The sequence below is a fragment of the Dermacentor albipictus genome, chromosome 3 (assembly GCF_038994185.2).
Source record: "Dermacentor albipictus isolate Rhodes 1998 colony chromosome 3, USDA_Dalb.pri_finalv2, whole genome shotgun sequence".
Lineage (NCBI taxonomy): Eukaryota > Metazoa > Arthropoda > Arachnida > Ixodida > Ixodidae > Dermacentor > Dermacentor albipictus.
This window is the reverse complement of record NC_091823.1, coordinates 153,156,004-153,175,954: the sequence shown is the minus strand read 5'-3', so window position 1 is coordinate 153,175,954 and position 19,951 is coordinate 153,156,004. Positions and strand designations below refer to the sequence as shown.

At 48.7% G+C, this 19,951-nt stretch overlaps 1 protein-coding gene across 9 annotated transcripts in view; it reads left to right on the top strand.

The window, feature by feature from the left end:
• LOC135920017 (uncharacterized) overlaps positions 1-19,951 on the top strand; it is a 278,410-nt gene that overhangs the window by 210,722 nt on the left and 47,737 nt on the right. For all 9 annotated transcript variants that reach the window (XM_070536189.1, XM_070536193.1, XM_070536187.1 and 6 more), the window contains one exon: positions 3,799-3,982. In XM_070536189.1, coding sequence (XP_070392290.1) covers positions 3,799-3,982 — 184 coding nt within the window. The remainder of the gene's footprint in view (positions 1-3,798; positions 3,983-19,951) is intronic.

Genomic DNA, 19,951 nt, shown 5'->3' with positions numbered 1-19,951 from the left:
CACACCTGCTGACAGAGACTACGCCTGATTACGTCTCCTGTCATCTCTGCAGAGCTTCGGCTTCGCAGCTTTTGGACCAAGAATCCCCGAGTTTGGCCTATGCAAGTAGATGCTAGATTTCAACTCCGGCACATCACTCACGGATAGCAAAGTACCTGCACGTCGTCACCACGCTACCCTGCGACATTGCCGATGCTATCGACCACTTGCTAGCGGGTACACCTGCGGCAACAGCATGCGACGACCTGAAACACACGGTCCTGATGCGCCTGGAGCCATCGTATCAGAGTCGGCTCCAACAGCTCTTCTCCGAGGAATTCGGCCACCAACACCCGCCACAACTTTTACACTAGTTGCGCCAGTTACTGGGCGAGGAGTCCGCAAACGAGAGCCAGCTTCAATTTCTACGCGATCTATTCTTGAAAAGCCTCCCACAGTGCGCACGCATGGTACTAGTGGCTAACTGCACTCGCTGACCGCATACACGACTATTCCTCTACGGCACTGCTACCTATCACATCTGCGACATTCTCAGAGACCGTAGGCCGACCCTCGTGCCTGAAGGAAACAGTCAACCACATTAACAGTGCGCTGGAGAAGGCGCCGACGCAAGCCAACACTGCCTACCAACTTCGGCGCAACCATTCGGATTTACAATTTCCCAGTGCAGCTAGAGACCCGCCGCGGCGATTCTGCTAGTACCATCGTCGCTTTCGCTACCGAGCAAGTCGCTGCAGAAATCCAGTTTACCTCGCCTTGTTTAACCGTGGGGGTCATTGCCCCTGTTCTTTCTTGGAACCGAGGAGAGTCTCCGACTGGGACGGCACCACTGCCACTCGGCAAACGCACCTTTACTCTAGAAAAAAGCCAGTCGATTCTCCGTCCTCAATCTGTGAAAACTCATGTTCCTTGCCTCCACTAAACTGAGCTCTCAATAACCGCACATAGACGATGAACTGGTCTGCAGCCAAAGAGCCGAATGCTTCCTTAGGCTGATCGCTGTAATACCGCATTCGTCACGCCCAACTGCTTCTATAAATGCAATGACATGCCTCTCGGACTTTGTAATGCACCAGCAACATTTGAACGAATGATGGACGCTATCTTGCGTGGCCTAAATTAGCAAACATGCCTGTGGTTTTAGACGACGCCATGGTATTTGCACGCGCCTTCCAGACAAATCTTCAACGCTCGGAACAAGTTTTGACTTGTCTTACGCAAGCAGGCCTTCAGAATAGCATAAAGAAGTGTTCTTCGGTGAAAAATAATTAACGGTGTTGGGCCATGTTGGTTCCGAATGTGGCGCACTTCCGGATACCACTATTGTGGGCGCTGTAGCTGAACTTCCTAAGCCGACGACACTTATTGCACTCCGCAGTTACATAGGCCTGTGGTCATATTATTGCGGTATTTTTTTCCCCGAAATTTCGCTGCCATCATTGCACCCCTGACACGGAGATTTGCCGATGCCAGTGACTTTGCCATCTCATCAGACGAGTGTGACACCACGTTTTCCTCTTTGCGTCGTCTACTTACCAGGAAGCTAGCACAACTAAAATCTGGCTGTGGTTGTAGTCATGACCTCTTCCAGCCTAACTCTCACCGAAGATGAAGCGAAGTACTCAGTGACTGCAAATGAATGCTTAGCCATTGCGTGGGCTTTTGCTATATTTCGACCTCAACACAAATCTTAGACATCGTCACAGTTCCCCATGCACTTTGCTTGTTGTCCTCCCTCAAATACGTAACGATTACACCACGTCCGGGTCACGCCGCTCAAGCTGTATATGTAAAGTACTATAGCTGAAGGGCGTGTAGTAGATACCATCAATGCTTCCTTCTGGTAAAAAAAAAAAGGATTACAGAAGGATGACGCAGTTATGTGACATGACAACTGTGAGCATCCCTTGACGATCACTGCGTGAGACGCACTGCGGGGCTGGAAGTGGGTGGGCTTTACTGCATAAAGAATCTCAACATATGGTAGTCAAGTATAGGTGAAGAAAACAGAAACATCTGGATTCCTGAAGAAACCATCTCCCAATTAAAGCTGGCGATAATGTTATTAGCATTAAAGGAATATACAGACACATCGTACAACCACTGCTGAAACGCGTCATGCATAAGGTCATTGTATGCAGACGTGTTTCGCATGTATCTCACTGTATACGCTGCGGAAGCTAGCAACGCGCGATCTCTGCACCATCAGTAAAGAAGGGCATACCCAGTGACACTAACCAGTGATCCAAATTGGCACGAAAAGACTCGTTTAAGTGGCCAGAATCCAGTACAACAAGCTGAGTGAACCACGATGGCGTGAAAGATTCATTATGTGAGGCACATATGGAGCAATCGTAATCGTTCCGGCGCTTGGTTTCGAACCTTGGTCAGCAGCATCGAGCCAGAAACGAGAGGCTGTATCTATGGAAAAATGGACTACCCGGGACCGAAGTTTGTGAGAAAATGGGTAGACACAAACACATAGTCGTTTGGTCTCCTGAAAGTGCTTGAGAGTTCCCAGAGAGCGCTAATCGTTATTAATGATGGAATTAAGACAACTCCGGGTGCAATTTGGAATCGGCTAGCCCGAGACAGGGATAATTCGAGATCGCCGGGAGAGGCGTTTGTCCTGCAGTGAACATATGTATAGGCTGATGTTTTCGCACAAAAGGAGTACATGACAAAGAGCCGCCCTCCGCTGGTAACAGGATCGCCGCATACGCTCAAAGTAGGCTTTTTTCAACCTCCACCCTCTTGGACACTTATGTGCGAAATATATATGTTCGCCTGCCAGAAGCGCCGTTTCTTTTTTTTTTGTTGCTGTCACTTCATTATTTTTTTACGTACAAATAAAAACAACGAAAAATTCCCGCACACTTTCCTTTTCCTTCTTATCTGCTGGCCTCATTAGGCCGTGCCTATCTGCAGAGGCCTTAAAATGGAGACATTAAGCAAGGTAACACTTTTTACGAGATAATGAAACGATGCTAACAGGAATACGGCGTAAAGTTGCCAAGGCCCTCTTACGAAATATTGATGGTGTACTAGCTCCGAACATCTCACAATGCCGTAAATATGCACGAGCTTTCCATATTACAAAGCACGACATCTTATCCGATGAACGCACGATAAGGCGCCGGAAAGTGATAAGGCTGCGTGCATACGAATTGACATGCAAATCTGGAGATTGGTAAGCTGAAACGTTTGAAATAAGTATTCGTCGCAAAAAGTAGCCAGGCCTACCTGGGTACTCAGTAAGCCATCGGTTTGCACTGCACATCAATACTGCCTCCTGCACTTGCGAAAGAAGAGGAAAGGTTTAAATTATTGCCTGCAGCTGACACGTATATAACTCGCAAGCGCCCGCAGAGTGCGGTTGTCCTGCATTTTACCGCCAGCAAATCAGTTTCCTTTTTCAGGCGAAGTTTCGAATGTATTTCAATTACTGTGCGCACCGCGGACTCACCTATTGTATCTTTATAAATTTCTGCATATCTTAAAATGAGCATGGCACTGACAGTCTTAAGGCATTGATAAATGCTGCATGTGGCCATGTTATTGCGCATTTACACAAACGTCTCAAGCGTGCACTTCAAAGCAAGGATGCCAATGTCAACGTGAGGTAACACTACATAACTTCTGCTCGCTAAGGATGCGGCATCCTAATTCCTGCAAATGTGCCGTTTTCAAATCCCACTTACAACCTCGATGCACGTTTGTTTTAACTGTTCAGTGCTCATTTGACCTGTGTGCGAGAGCAAAAAAAATCTGCTAAGGATTACCACCTTATCTTTTCAGGCTATTTATAAGACCTACTGTTTTAACTGCACTGGGTCACACCTCGTATGTAAACTACGCCCAGCCTCACTATAACGATTCAGTTGACGTCCTGAAGGGAAAACTGGCAGACTGCGTGATTATACCTCCGTCTGTATACGAGCCTCTTAAGGGGTCCAACATTCTGCCATATACCCACACTCTGGCAAGTATACTTCCTGAATTGTCTTGTCAGCGTTAGGAGTCTCAATGTTGAAAAGTCATGTTCATCCCACACATTGTGGGGATCAATGCAAACCAAGTACTGTACTGCTTGCGGAAAGCCACGATAATTGACGGTGATATTACTAGCGATTGTTTCCGCTATTCGGCGTTTTAGAGGCTGGCGACATGAACGATATCACTGGTGGTCGAAGCGGAGGACGTTTTCTTTATTTATTTATTGTACATACTTTCAAGGCCGGCAGGCACAACAGAAAGGAGGGGTAGAGTACATTATTTGCAGAACGAAAGAAAAATAAAAATATAATGAACGAACTAAAAGGCACTTTGAACAGCAAGCTTGAAATTGGTGCTGTCACAAATGGTGACTAAGGAGGCGGGAAGGCGGTTCCATGCAGTGGCAGTACTTGGTAAGAATGAAGAATGGTATAAATTAGTGGGACAAGTTGGCACTTCAACTTTGTGTTGATGATCGATGCGAGAGTAGATGTGACTGGGTCTGGTGAAAAGATTTTCTTTCAGAAAAGGATTGAGGTAGTATATTTTATGAAAAAGACAAAGGCGAGAATGCTTGCGACGTAGTGAAAGGTCAGGTAGATCTAATGTTTTTTTCATGGATGTTACGCTAGAATGAGGTGAATAATTAGAGAGAATAAAGCGCGCTGCACGGTTCTGAATGCTTTCAAGTGAATTAATGAGATTGGAATAAGCAGGGTCTCATATGGCCCACGCATATTCAGGCTGGCTGGAATAATTTCGTAGGTGGCATCAGTAACTTGATGACTCATGCGGCAATGGGCGTTGTAGCAAGACAGGAGTTTCTAGCAGAAGCTTACACGACGAAAAGGCAACCAAAGCAGCAATAAGAGGCACACTCAAAGTGCACGCCACATTGACAGATGTCATAGCGACAGTTCGGTTCTTTTGTGATACTGACACGCGAGTTCGTGCAAGTTGTCGAGCGCGGCCAGCTTGAGCGATGGCATCGCGGGTATATTCAGTTGTCAATGTCGTAATCGATGGTAACAAGGTGTCTACCGGCTGTGTAGCTTCACCGCCATACAACAGGTAGAACGGGGAATAACCGACAGTGTCAATACCAACATAATTTTATTCGAAGGTAAGGTAAGGTAACAATAGCTGTCTCTTACCAGCACTCACCTAAGGGGCAGAAACCTGGAGGCTTACCAAAAGGGTTTTCCTCAAATTGAGGACGACACAACGGGCTATGGAAAGAATAATGATGGGTGTAACGTTAAGGGATAAGAAAAGAGCAGATTGCGTGAGGGAACAAACGCGAGTTAATGACATCTTAGTTGAGATCAAGAAAAAGAAATGGGCATGGGCAGGACATGTAATGAGGAGGGAAGATAACCGATGGTCATTAAGGGTTACGGACTGGATTCCAAGGGAAGGGAAGCGTAACAGGGGGCGACAGAAAGTTAGGTTGGCGGATGAGATTAAGACGTTTGCAGGGCGACATGGCCAGAATTAGTACATGACCGGGGTTGCTGGAGAAGTATGGGAGAGGCCTTTGCCCTGCAGTGGGCGTAACCAGGCTGGTGATGATGATGATGATGAAGGTAAGGTAGGGCGATGTCGCAATCGCAGTGATCGGCTCGAACCTATTTCGCCAGCATATGTGTGAAGATCTGGTTCAATCGCTCGCTCAGGCCGTTGGATTGTGGATGGTGTATGGCGGTAAGCTAATGCAGAATGTAGGAGACGCGATCAATAACCTCAAATAAGAAGGTACAAACCTAATCTGTGAGCCCTTGACATGAAGCTCCATATATCCAGATGGAGTCATGTATCGGAAATGTGCCACATGATTTGCGCAGATGGTTGGAAGAGAGCGCGTAATGGCCTATCTGGTCGTGTAGTGAGCAGCGACGTCTAGCCACTCGTTCCCCGATGCAGATGTTGGAAAAGTGCCCAGGACGAGCCAAGCCAAGACGAGCGAGTGTCTCTACGGGAACTTCCGGTGGCTTCAGGTTACCAGCAGGTAGCAGAGTTAGTTTCTTGCAGCGTCGACGTGACTCATAGCCTGCAACGGAACGTCGCAATAAAGATGCAAGACCTGGCCCGAAGAAGCGGCGCCATTCTCCGTCGTACGCTAGAGACATGCCAAGATATCCGGCGATGAGGCCGTTGTGAAGATCTTTAGAACGGTCCAACGGAGGTGCTTTGGATGACGAGGAGGAGATTGGGACCTTCGGGAGGGACATTACGACGGTACAAAGTACAACGCCAGTGAACCAAGAGGAACAAGGAAGCGTCGTCGAGTGCCGATTCCAAATGATCTATGAGCACTTTGAGGGAAGTATCACAACGGTGCTCGTCGGCTATACGCCGCATGCACCGCCTATAGAGGCGCCACTGATGGCCACCTAGCGGGCGCTTCCAACAGTACGCGCGGGAGCAGTAGCAGACGAGAACCCTTTGAAGCAAAGACGGCTGAAGTTCGCAGCTGCGATTTCTCCTTTGTTCGGGTGCCAGGCTGCTTTTTCTGCGGTGATAGCTGTAGGGAAGACGCTTACCTCTATGGAAGCGGGCATGAACACGATGTTAGCAGTGTTTGGGACAACACGGCCCACATGCGTGCCAAGTGCGTCCCGCAGAAAAATGCCACGAGCCCTATTCACATGAAGTGGAGGTTATGTTAACTAGCCGGTAAGTTTTGTTGATTAATACGATGGGTCGATCTTTTTTTTTTGCTTCTAGCCTTGCCGTAATTCTCCTTCTGTACCTCAATAATAAGTACCCGTCGTTAGTGCAGACTTATATCAAACAAATCCGCATGCTGCGATGTCTGCTAATGCCGTTGTGAGTTTGCTGCCGACGAATACATCTGACGTCGCCGAATAAGTGCAGTGAAAATGGCCTCAAGAAGAGTAATTGCGAATTTATTGATGGAAACGCGTACACTAGTCAATGAAGTCACCAAACGCATAGGTTAATAAAAGCTCTGTGGGAGTGGGTAGGAACATGATGTTCCCTCTCATGTAGTGCTGTACCACCACCGATGCAATTATGCTTCATATGCCCATGAACTGCCGTTCCTACTGCCGTTCTTGCAATTTTAAATTCCCCAAGGGAGCTGCTTGGAAACGTACAAAGCTGAAGACTCATTAACTTTTCAGTGCTCATTTTAATGTTACTAAGGGGAGGTGCCACAAAACATATTTAAAGGCGGAGCAGCGCCAGTAAAAGTAGATGAGTGTTGGCGGCAATGCCGGGTTTAGTCCTCTGCGGCGTAAGCATAATAACAAAGAATACAGTTGAGTAGAAAATTCACAGCAAGAACCGACTACGTTGTGAAACAAACAAATCACTCGACTTGTTAAGTCTGCTCAGACAGCATCGAGGTGGGAGGACTTCCCAAACGTGACGCGAAATTTTCAGCCAAAAATAGAACAAAAATAGCATATGCATCAACTATTAGCAATTCTCGCCTTGAACTACATACCTTCTAAACACAGTTCCCATAAAACCACAATATCAAAGATGCCCGTGGGGTAAAATAATAAAACTGTTAAAGAAGCACTTGCTTGGTGTAATTACGATAACACACAGTGCGATTTCTCCCCTTTACAAACGAGGCAGGGTTAAAACCTCGCAGCTCAAAAGAACCAACAAGCGTTACGCATGAATCAACTAGCAACATTCAAATATGTGCGAAGCCATGCATAAAATAGATGCAAAAACCTAAAGTTAGCGACAGCTGGTGCGAGAACTTACCGGGCCACATAAAAGCAACAATTTAAGTTCTTGCAAGCTTCAGTAGCTTTAACATACAACACAATGCGCTTGTGCGGTCGTGCTGCCTAGCTAGCTCAACGCCGTAAAGAAGCGGAAAACAATATAGGCGGCCAACGGCATTCCGAAATTTGGCGAAATGACTTTAAACCGCATGCTGTACTGCAGACGAACTACGTCGCTTACGGGTCTAACTACGATCAAGTGGCAAAAAACACCGATGCGACAGAGGAAAGGATGAAAACAAGAAATTTCCTGCCGATGCGACGATCCCTTGCTACCATTGCTCCAAATGATGAGGCTTTGCGGGGAATGATTAGAACCGTATCGCTGGCACCTTTACGCCGGTATTTTAGCCCCCCACCCTGCCACAATTCTTCTTCGACATTCCTTGAAGATTTGGCCACCCTACCCTTGCGAAGGGTGTTGCCTATTTTGCTCTCAAAATGTCAATAAGAAAGAGAAGCACTATCAACGATGCACCAAACTATGGCGCGCGGCTGGCTCCTCTCCCGTGTGTTCTGCGCAAGGCGGCTGCAGTTGCGTGTCCATCGGCGCGCACTACGCGTATACGGAAAAGCTGACGCGGACAAAAAAACAAGTACCTTTATGGATGCCAGGGACGTCGGAGCTGTCGAAGGGGTAACGCGGGAATATATCCGCGTCTTGGCGCAGGTGTCCGGTCTTCTGAATCTCAGAGTATGGTAACTGTTGGAGCCTGAAAGCCCAATGACCACGCCGACCAATGGGATCCTTTAAGGTGGAAAGCCAGCAGAAAGCAGGATGATCACTTACTACGGGAAAGGTACGGCGGTGAATGTCAGAACGGAACTTTGCAAATGCCCAGACAAAAGCAAGGCATTCCTGCTCCGCAATAGAATCGTTGCGCTGTGAGTGAGAGGAAGCGGCTGGCATAAGAGATAGCGCCATCTTGGCCACTCTGTTGGTGGGCTGAGGGAGCGCCAACACCATGACCGCTGGCATCCGTCCGCAATTCTGTTAGTGAATTTGGGACGAATTGGGCGAGGATCGGTGGTGAAATCAAATTCACCTTGAGACAAGATAATGCTGCAAATACTGGAGGTACGCACAAGTGCGCGAAGGGCGGGATGGGTTTCTAGGTGTCTATCGCGCACAATGCGGCTGTATCCCGCTCTTTGTAGAAACTACTATCTTAGCTAGGCATCCTAATGAATGCACTAATCTTTTGACTGAAACAGCAGCGATTACCGAAGGTGACTCGGTTAGTAAGCCGTTAATTGTATTAACAGATAAAGAACCGGTTTTTTGAGGTCAGACGTGCGCTCTCGTTCATCTTAAGGTGGCAGTCGTGGTTTTTGTTTAAAGTTTGAATGCATACTCATGCCGGTTTTATGCTTGTGGGGGGCGCTTTTGTCTTGGTGTCTCCGTATATGTGCGTGTTACTCAAAATTAAAATCAGTTGGAAGTCAGCGCTTGCCGTCGTCGTTCTTTGGGTCCCTGTCTATGTATGCGCAGTAAGTAATGTCTAAAGCAGTGGAATACCAACTAGCCCGTACACAATCCCTGCTTCATAACTTTGAGTTGTAAAGCAATCCGTCGCTAGTTATAAATCCAGTATGTTCTCTGTCCATATGATGGAAGGCGACCTTCTGGTATCGAGATCGAAGGCGAATAGAGGAGAACTAGCTGGCACCGTAGATGTAGTCAAGTGCGTCGTCGATTGATGGCAGCGGATAGATGTCGCTCTAAGTGATTTTGTTCAAATGGCGGTAAACAACACAGAAACACCACGTCCCGTCCTTCTTAATTAATACTGCCGGTGACGCCCATGGACTTGTAGAAGGCTCAGTAATGCTTTTATTGAGCATATTGTTAACCCCAGTTTGAAGTACCTGGCGTTCCGATAAGAATAATCCATGTAGTCTGCGGTGAACATGAGCAGCATTACCAGTTTCAATACAATGCTTGACAGCAAGCGCCTGGACTAAGAGGTGATTGTCAAAGTCAAGAACATTCCTGTAGGAAAACAAAACACCGTAGAGGTCTTTGGCTTGTGCAGGTAAAGCTTGTGTCGCTATGATTTTTTAAACCTTTGGATGAGCATTAGGGACAGTGTTTAGAAAAGTGGTAGGTTAAGACGGAGCGTCGAGGGAGAAATCCGCCACATGATGGTCATCTAAAATCTTAAGTTGGGTGATGCAAATTTATTGAGGCACAATCTGCTTCGTTAAACTGAAACTTACGACAGGGATGCAAGTGCTTTTGAGCGTCATAGTGAGAAATGTGTAAAACGCGGCCTCATCACACCGCAGGGAAATGTCGGTCAGCGGAGAGAAGATATAGCCTCTATCAGGAGCGGGCGGCGAAGATGGCAGTTCAGTATATGACAATGATTTGGGCGGCAGTCGAACGAGCTTGGTGATGCTAAAGCTGCTGGGTGTTACATCATAAGTAGCCGAAAGAGTAGGGAGTCCTAGGTGGAGAGTGCTGGCTGAGCAGTGGAGAGGAGCTGAATGCGCCGAGAGGAAATTAGGGTCGATAATATCCTCGCGCGGACGGTGAGCAATCGCGCTAAAAAGGACAGCAGTGTAGCGACCGGCAATGCTGACGTGAGCTATAGACATACCTACTACACGAACAGTGCAGCCATCGGCAACGTGGACGACGCGCGTTGCTGCTGGAGTAAGGAGCTTTTTAGTTCGTCGTCGGAAGGCAGCCCTCATAATGGCAAGCTGGGCGCCTGTGTCGATCAGCGCAGTGACAGCAGTGCCTTCAACATGAACTTCAAGAAGGTGGTTCGGGTTCGTGATCAAAGTTAGCAGAGGATTTGAGGTCAAAGTATATATCGCAGTTTCCCGGAGGCGAAGATGAAAAATTTTTTCCTCCAACGCTGCCTGTTCGCGTCCCATGCCTAACTGCTCCTTCCGTGCACGTTCGTCTAACTAGGCCTGCTGCTGCTTTGCCTCGAGATCGGTGGCCCGCGCTTCTTTTGCAAACGCTCACTCATCTTGCATGCATTATATAAGTGAATCTCCTGATGAACGTAGTTTCTAGCCGGTGTTAACTAGCTCCTTTAAAATCAGGTTTCCAACAGTCAAAAAGACGAATAAGCTTGCTCCCTGTTATGAACGTTATAGATGTATGTCGGTTCAAAGTAGTTTTTAGGCTGGGGATGGCGACGGCCCTCAAAACTTACGGGGCTCCTGGCTGATCTCGAAAGCCACGTCATGCAAATAACGAACACACACGAGCAAAAAGAATACATTGATAACTAGAAGAGACAGCCAAGAGTCTCGTATGACTGAGGCGTCGTCAGGAAAGTGAAATTCTATGTCGATGCTGACTCCCCGTGGGAGAACCGAAGAATTTGAGTATAGCGATGAGAGATTCAAGTTGGAATCCCGTCGACGACGAACGTTTCAGCACCGGCGCACGGGGGCAGTTGCTGGAGCCGGAGGCGGGGTGACGCGAGGCGTTGGTGGAGGAAATCGACATGCCACGTGCAGCCTGTAACTACAAATCACGAACCTTGCGAGGAGACTTAGACAACCAGGTGTGGTCGCTCAACTGCGTCTGTCACCTAGTTCCTTCTCCTACTCCTCTTCATCTGGCGCTCGCATCTTCTTTCAACACATGACGTGCTTGGTTTTGTTGAAACTAGCGTTCGTAATATCGATGCACGATTAATCGACTGAGCGATTAAACGTATATCGCAAGTCCATTAGGTTTCATCGATGTCCAACATTCATTTTATTGATATAATCGATTAGACATGTTCGGTCATGCGTTTTCTAGAGTTGACAGGAGTGGAAGAAAAATTTTTAAATCGTACTAGAATGTCGGAGCACGAGCAGTGAAAGTATGCATTTGAGCGTTTGCCGACTCCTTTTCCGAGTCCCGAATGATTCCAAACGTTTCGGCCGCTGTCATGAGGAGTCATGAGATTCCTCAATAACGAAACAAAAAAAAAACGTTCTTTTGTTCGCTGTTGCTCGCTCCTTCGTTCACTTTCTCACTTCCTCGCTTTCTTTCGCTTGCGCGTTTGTTCGGGCTATTCGCTTTCAAGGACAATAATTGCCGATGGTTTCTCTGATTTTTCACAAGTAAATTGTTCCTATGCTAGACGCCTAACGCGTCAAGCGTCCTAAAGCCTCGGTTTTTACTAGGTAAATTTGTATGTGTATTATGCTACCTTTGTTTTCCTTATATTACAATGAACGTCAAGAAAGGAATTAAAGTATGGCATGATCTCAAGGTGTGTTTGCTTTACAGAACAGCAGATATCTTCCAAAACATAGAAAGACCACACGTCCTAAACGCAGATCTTCCACAAAATTCTAACGAAGGACGCCTCAACTACGATTCGGTTGAATAACCCGCACATAATATCGAATACAACTTTCGAAAGTTATCATTAACGCAGCAAAGTGTCTGAAAGCACAAAATACACACTCAGTGACGAAAATAGAGGCGTCTCCAATGAAGCAGAACATCTCGCAAGAAAGAAGCGTGCGGCTGGCGTCCGTCCAGCGACTGCCGGACACCCAACGCTCACACGGTCAACGATCGCTGTCCCCCTCGACACATCCAAGTATTCACCGGCCACTGAAAAGTATGCAAAATCCTTAGTAAGGTGGAGCTTGTCAAGGCCTGTCATGAAATCCCCGTTGAGCCTGCCGATATCCCGTGACAACCGTTCCTACACTATTCGGACAGTTTTCGTATGTGCGTATTCTCCTTGGGGTACGCAACGCAGCTGAGACGTTCCAAATGCTCATTGCCGAGGTAACGCGCAGACTCATGTCTGTACTTGCCTACATCGACGGCTTGCTCGTCGCGAGTCCCACACCACAAGGTCATCAACGTCACCACTGGAAAATATTTCAACGCCTTCAGCAATTTGGCCTGGTTTTCAACCCTCAGGAATGCGTCTTTGTATCTTCCGAGTTCCAGTTCCTGGGTCACCACATCTCGGCTCTGGGCTTTCGCCCCCTGCACTCCCACGTCCAGGCCATGCAAAACCTCCCAGCACGCACTACCCTACGTCAGCTGCGTGAGTCCCTGGCCCTAGTGAATTTCTCCCGACGCCTTTGCTGCACTGCGCTGAGCCTTTGCACCCTTTGACATTCTTCCCACGACGAAGGGCTCCTTATCCGCAATTTTCTGCTCTCCTGAAGCTGAAGCTGCTTTCAGGGCTGCTAAACATGCCATTACCGATTCGGCGATTCTGATGCACCTGAGAACTATGTGTCTACTTCCATCATAGTTGTTGCTTCCAGTGTGGCCATCGGCGTTCTTCTCCAGCAGCAAATCTAATCCAAGGGGCGTCACTAGGCCTATTCTCGGAAGCTTCAACCTGCCGAAACTCGCTACAAGTTTTTCGCCGCGAGCTACCCTACCGTCTAACACATCCGGCACTTCTTTGAGGGCCAGCCATTTTATGTTCTAACGATTCATTAGCCTCTGGTGTATGTCTTCCGTACAAGCTATTCCAAGCACGCCGTACGTGAACTTCGAATACTGTCCTATATATCGGAGTTAACTACGAATAGCGTCCACATCAAAGGTACCAAAAAATGAGGCAGCTGATGTACTCTTCCGCATCACCTCCGTCGGCATTTCTACATCAACTGTGCACTAGGGACGTCTTGGTCGGGTGCTGATGGAAGACCGTGAGCTGCACGTGCTACTTGGCCATCCCTGTTCTCTCCGTTTACAACTCGCTCTGCACCCGTTTGTGCCTGGTTCACACTGACGTGGCATGTCATCGGCTGCACCTCATCGACTATTCGGACTGTCTTCCGAGTTGTGGTATTTCGAACCCTTAACGACATCTGCCATCCCAGTATCCGAGCCAGGCACCACCTCGTAACACAATGTTACGTCTCGCAAGCATTACCATCGATGTTCACCAGTAGGCACGTTCGTGCCTCGCGTGCCAGACCGCCAAAGTGAACCACCGCACGCGGACACCCACACAGTATTTCTTGCCACCTAGCGGTCAATCTGACCACGCCAATCTCGATTTGTTTGGTACACTTCGTCGCTGTGACTATTGGCCGATACATTCTAACAGTGATTGACCTCCTTACCTGCTGGCCGAAAGCCGTGTTCATTCCGGACATCACTGCGGAAGCGGTCACCAAAGCTTTCGTTTCATTATTCGCTTCCAGCTTCGGATACCCCAACAATGTGACCATTGATCACGGCCGGCAATTTGACTGTACCCTGTTCATTTCCCTCAACCGCCTGCTTGGCACAAAGTATTGCCGTATCAGTGCATATCGCGCGTGTGCCAACGGCGTGGTTGCGCGGCTCCACCGCCAGTTCAAGGCTGTCCTGAATTCGCGCCTGGATCGCGAGCACTGGGTTTACCACCTTCCACCTTCCTTTTGTCGCGACCTTGGCTCTTCTCTGGCTGAACCCATCTATCGTACTGCCGTGCGGCTTCCTGAAGACTTGTTTGTTCCTTTGGAACCCTCGCCCCAACTGCTGCAGTACCGTCAACGCCTACAGGACTGTATACCGAAACTGCGTCCCATCCAGCCTCAATCTCCGGACCACAGCATCTTTGCATCGAGACCTCGCGTCTTCAACCCTCGTTTTTCTCGTTCGAGAAGCTGTAAAGGCACCTCTTACACCCTTTTACGGTGGGCCGTATCGTGTCTTCAACAAGACTCCGAAGTCCGTGACCATTCTATCGAGTGGTAGCGAAGAGTTGGTCTATTAGACCGCCTAACATCGGCATACCTCGGCACGCCTCCCACGGAACTCTTCGCGGATGTCACCGACGTATCCGCTGATCTACATGCAGCCAAGAGAGCACCGTCTCCACTTCATCGACGAGTGCAGTTCGCCGTTCCGCCTAGTCTGGGGACCATCCACAGCCCACCGAGGCTGTTAGGCGTGGGCGTTAAAGTTCGGCGCTCTCGGTCGCCACTGCAAAAATAATGAAAATAAATTTAGGGACCACAGGTACGGCTTGCACTAGTCCTTTCTAAGAGCCTGCTACGCTAGTCTTCTGGTTCTGGCTCTGCGCTGCAACCCCTCGGTTTCCGAGAAAGGCATATCCCAGCAGCGTCGGCGTGAGCCCCTCCATACTGTGAATGTGGCGTTCGGAGTGTTCCAAAACAACGTTTTCTGAAACACGTTCATCAGCGACTGTGAAGAATAACTTACAATCTTCCTGAACTGGAATGCTGGAATGCTTTACCATGTACCCTAAGTAGCTCGCAAAAATCGCTCACTGGAATACGGGCGAGAGCTACCGAGGTGAAGCAAAGCCAGCGCTTGCAGAGGTGGCGTTTGTGCTCAGTGCCATAAATACCGAGAGTTGTGTATTGAGTGGCAGAACAGCTAAACATCCACTCATAATCATCACTAGGTTTTGTACACATTTTAATGATTGAGTGATAGTCGTCAAATGTTCACTCTGACGGAGGCTGGCTCCACCAGCCGAAATGTTTGATACTTCAAAAGAACGTGCTTCAATGTACTTAACGTTTATTCAGTTACGCTATACCAATGGCGTCAATGTGCTGCTTTTGTCGCCGCCACACACACAAACACGCGTTCACACGCACACACACACACACACACACACACACATATATGCATATATATATATATATATATATATATATATATATATATATATATATATATTCACGATGCTGAAGTAGCAAGATTTCATAAAAGAGGGCGGCATACTTTTTTGCAGGCCAGCTGAAAAATGATCGCGCAAGGACTTCTTCGCTTCCGCAATGCGCGAGATCTTCCTCTTCCTCTTCGTACCACGTACTGGATGTGGCATTTGCCTCCCTCCAGAGAGAGCATCGTCCCGAAGCTATCCTAGCGACAGGAAGACGTGTCAGAAGAGGTGTGGGCGCTTCATTCCGCACAATAGGGCTTCATTCGCACAATGTGCACAACTTCGGGTGGACGCTGCCTTGCCCTGGAGGAAGCAGGACTGCCAGGGTTAAACTCATAATTGAGATCACCGAGGCGCCGTAAAACTTTGTACGGACGAAAGCACCGCCTCAGTAGCTTTTCTGAAAGCCCTCGCTGACGGATGGCACTCCAAACTCACACTTTGTCGCCTGGCTGATATGTGATGTAGCGGTGCCGTAGATTCTAGCGTCGAGCGTCGTAGTCCTGTTGTCTGGTGATTCTGACGCGGGCGAGTTGTCTCGCTTCTTCAGCACGTTGAGCGAAAGCTTCAGCGTCCTTGCCTATATCGCCGCAGTCATGTGGCAACATCGCGTCGAGCATCCTCGGCTCTTCACGGCCATGAAGAATGCTTTATTTTGTCCTTCCCGTTATTTCTTGTTGGGCAGTGTTGTAAGCGAATGTGATGTACGGTAGAATGTCATCCCAATTTTTGTGCTGCATGTCTACGTACATACTCAGCATGTCGGCGATAGTCTTGTTCAAGCGTTCTCTCAGGCCCTTCGTTTGCTGCTGATAGGCTGTGGTCTTTCGGTGAGCCGTGCCGCTGATGCTAAGCACTCTTTAGAAGTGTAGCCGTAAAGGCATTCGCTCTGTCCGTTATTATCACCGCTGGTGCACCATGCCTCAAAACCATGTTTTCAATAATGAATCGCGGTGCATCGACTGCGCTGCCACTTGGAAGGGTCTTGGTTTATGCATAGTGTGGCAGGTAATCGGTGGCAACTATTACCCACTTATTGCCAATATTGGAAGTCGGGAATGGTCTCAGCAGGTCCATGCCGATTTGGGCAAATGGGGCAGTCGGCACTTGGACTGGTTGTAGTAGCCCAGCTGGTTTCCTATATGGTGGTTTGCGTCGCTGACAATCGAGGCACGTGCGCACGGAATGTTTCACAAAGGTGGCAATCCTTGGCTAGTAATATTTCTCTTTGACTCGGGCCAGTGCTCGCGTGTAGTGAGGTGTGAAGATGTCGGTTCATCGTGGCAGGCTTGTAAGACCTCATGACGGAAGCATGTTGGGACAAGAAGGCGGCTGCTTCCGCTTGCATAGAAGTTCTTCTTGTAAAGAACATCATTACAGAAGCAGAATGACGGCAAGCTTCTTGCAAATGCTTTGTGCGGCCTTGTAATCCGGCCTTCTGAAAATTCAATAAGCGGAATCAGTTCGCTCTCTTCCTGTTGCTGACGAGCAATCGTAGCCTTTTCTAGAACACCTATAAAAGTCATGTCTTCATCATCTTCTGTGACTTCCTGCTCAATCGGTGATATTGAAGGACAGTCGGCGTCGGAGTGCTTTCGTCCGAACTTGTACACCACTGTCACGTCAAATTATTGACGCCTCAGGCTCCAACGCGTTAGTCAAGCGGACGGATCCTTCAAGTTCGTCAGCCAGCAAAGTCAGGGATGATCGCTGACAACACTGAAGGAGCGGCCATCGAGATACGGGCAAAACTTCATAACCGGCCGTACCACCGCAAGTCATTCCTTTTTTGTAATAGAGTAATTAGACTCAGCACGTGAGAGCGTTATTCTTGCGTATGCAATGACTCTCTCGGCTGAGTCTTGCCACTGCACGAGCACAGCGCTTAGACCTGCGTTGCTAGCGTGCGCATGAATCATGGTAATAGCGTCCTTGTCAAAGTGAGCCAGTAAAGGAGGTGCTTGCAGGCGCTGTCGGAGATTATTAACCGCTGCTTCTCCTTCTTCATCCCATATGAAGGCAACGTCTTCTCTTGTGAGGCGCGGTAACGGTGACGCTATATTTGAAAAATTGGCTATGAAACGCATCACTGGCTTCTTATCCGTTGATATTGGAAACTTTCCGACGGCCGGGACCTTGTCGGGGTCAGGGTGGAAGCCTTGATGGCTCAGAACATGACCTAAGAGCTGGAGTTTCTCGATATCAAAGTGACACGGTTCTACTTTCAGAGTTAAGCCGGCGGACGGGATCATTTGTAGAACCGCAAGCAGCCATCTCACGTGTTCCTCGAACGCTCCGAAAAAACTCTAACGTCCTCGAGGTATACTAGGCATGTCTGCCACTTAAGCCCTGACAGAACCATATGCATTATTCGCTGAAAAGTTGCTGGAGCTGCGCATAAACCGAAAGGCAGGACCTTGAATTCGTAAAGCCCCTCAGGCGTTCCGAACGCAGTCTTTTCTCTGCCTCTCTCGTCAACCTCGACTTGCCAATAGCCACTTCTGAGGTCCATCGACGAGAAGTAGCTGGCATGCCCCCAGCCTGTCAAGAGAATCGTCGATACGCGATAATGGGTATACGTCCTTCTTTGTCACCCGGTTCGGCTTACGGTAGTCGACTCAAAAACGTATACTACCGTCTTTTTTTTTTGCCGTCACTACAGGCGATGCCGACGAGCTTTCTGATGATTGAAAAATGTCGTCGTCGAGCATTTTCTTCACTTGCTCTCGGATCGCTTCGCGTTCTTTTGGTCCTACACGGTACGGGTTTTGTCAGATTGGTTTGGCTGTCTCCTCCGTCATAGTCCGGTGCTTCATCAGTGGCGTTTGACCAACTATGGAAGTCGACGAGAAGGGGTCGCGAAACTGGTGAAGCAGGTCCACAAGGCGCTGCCTTTCAGCTGGTAATAGGCTCGCACTCCCGTCAAGAACACGTAGTGGCGCCGAAGCGTCTCGCTCTCCTTGTTGTAATGGAAAGCATTCACCGAATCGTGCAATCTCGTCGGGGTAAGTAAATTCTGCGCCTTTTGCAATGCGTCGTGGTTGCTTGCTGAAGTTTGTCAGCAGTAGTTCTGTTGTCCCATGCATTACTTTGACGAGACTTCTGGGCGTGGCAATCCCTTGAGTGAGCCAAAACATAATTATGGGCTTGGAAACGCCTTCCCCATCGTACTCTGTGTCGCACCTCATGGAAACAAGACGGCAAGGTAACGGTGGTAAGGTCACGTCGTCTATGATGCGCAAAGATTTCCGTTGTAGTTCTGCACTTTCCTCCCTAGAAAAGGTTAGTATACCTTTAGTCCATATGTATATGTATATTTAGTCCATATGTCCAATATGTCTAGTCCAATATTTCTAGTCTAGTCCATAGTCCAATATGTATATTTAGTCCATACCTAAGACTTCATCTTTGCAGCAGTCGGGGAGAATAACAAAATTTGGGACGAATGACGAATCTCCTATGTTGCCCCTTGCAGTACACTTGCCAGTCGGTGTCAGAAGCTGGCATCCAGCACCTATAATGTGGGGCCCTGACCATTCCATTTTCACTTTACGAAGTCTTTCCGCTAGTTTTTCATTTACGATAGAAAAGTCCTCGCAAGTGTCTACAAGCGCTGTCAGGTCGTGGGCGTCAATTGATACAGTAGCATCGGCGCTAACGATCTCGTCTGTTGTCAAATCAACCCGCTGTATCGGCTTCTCGTTTGACGGCAATAGAGGATTTTTGGCGCTTCGACGTGTGGCAACCTTCGCCCCTGAGGTCGCGCCCTTCAGTTTCCACGGCGGGGCCTGGGAGATCGCCCTCGGGCTCCGTCTGTAGAACTGCGTTTTGCAGCTGGAAAATGATGTCCCGGAGAAGGGGAGCGCGACCGCTAAAGGCCGATCCACACGACGGACCAAGTCTGCGGGCCGATCCGTCACGTGACGCGACGTCATGCGCCGCCGTGGCCCGGTCAAGCGCAGGGCACATCAACATGGTGGACCGCCATAGCAGACGGCAGAGCAGACCACCAACTACACTAACGCTTTTTTCGCGTTATCATTTTAATCATTCGGGCTCGAGTCCCACAAAGCCGGGAACTGCTCAACGAGGGATACAAAATAAAAAACCACCTCGTCACTTCGAGAAACATATATATCTGCTGCACGCACGTGTACAGGGAACTGCGGACATGAAGCGACTGGCTTTTGCTGAGCCGAAAACTAGATTGGATTTGGCTGAAGGTACACTCTGTTGCCGGACAACATTCGTTGGCTACGCCAAAATCGGTGTGGTTTGCATGCGGTCCACCGCCCAATGTGAAGTGGGAAAAGCCTAAGCGATTTGTTGGACCGGGAGGGCCGGGGTCTTGCGCGGGCCAACGTCGGTCCGCACAAACTGGTGACGTCCTATCACGTGATGCGCGGACCGTGGTCCAAAAGAGCAATTTAGTCCGTCGTGTGGATCGGCCTGAACCCGGAGAATCGGCTTGCCAGATCGTTCAATTCGCGTCGATGTTCGTTCGGCTGCCGTCAAAAGCACGACGAGAAGCAGCGAATGGAAACGCTTGGTAACCTTCGA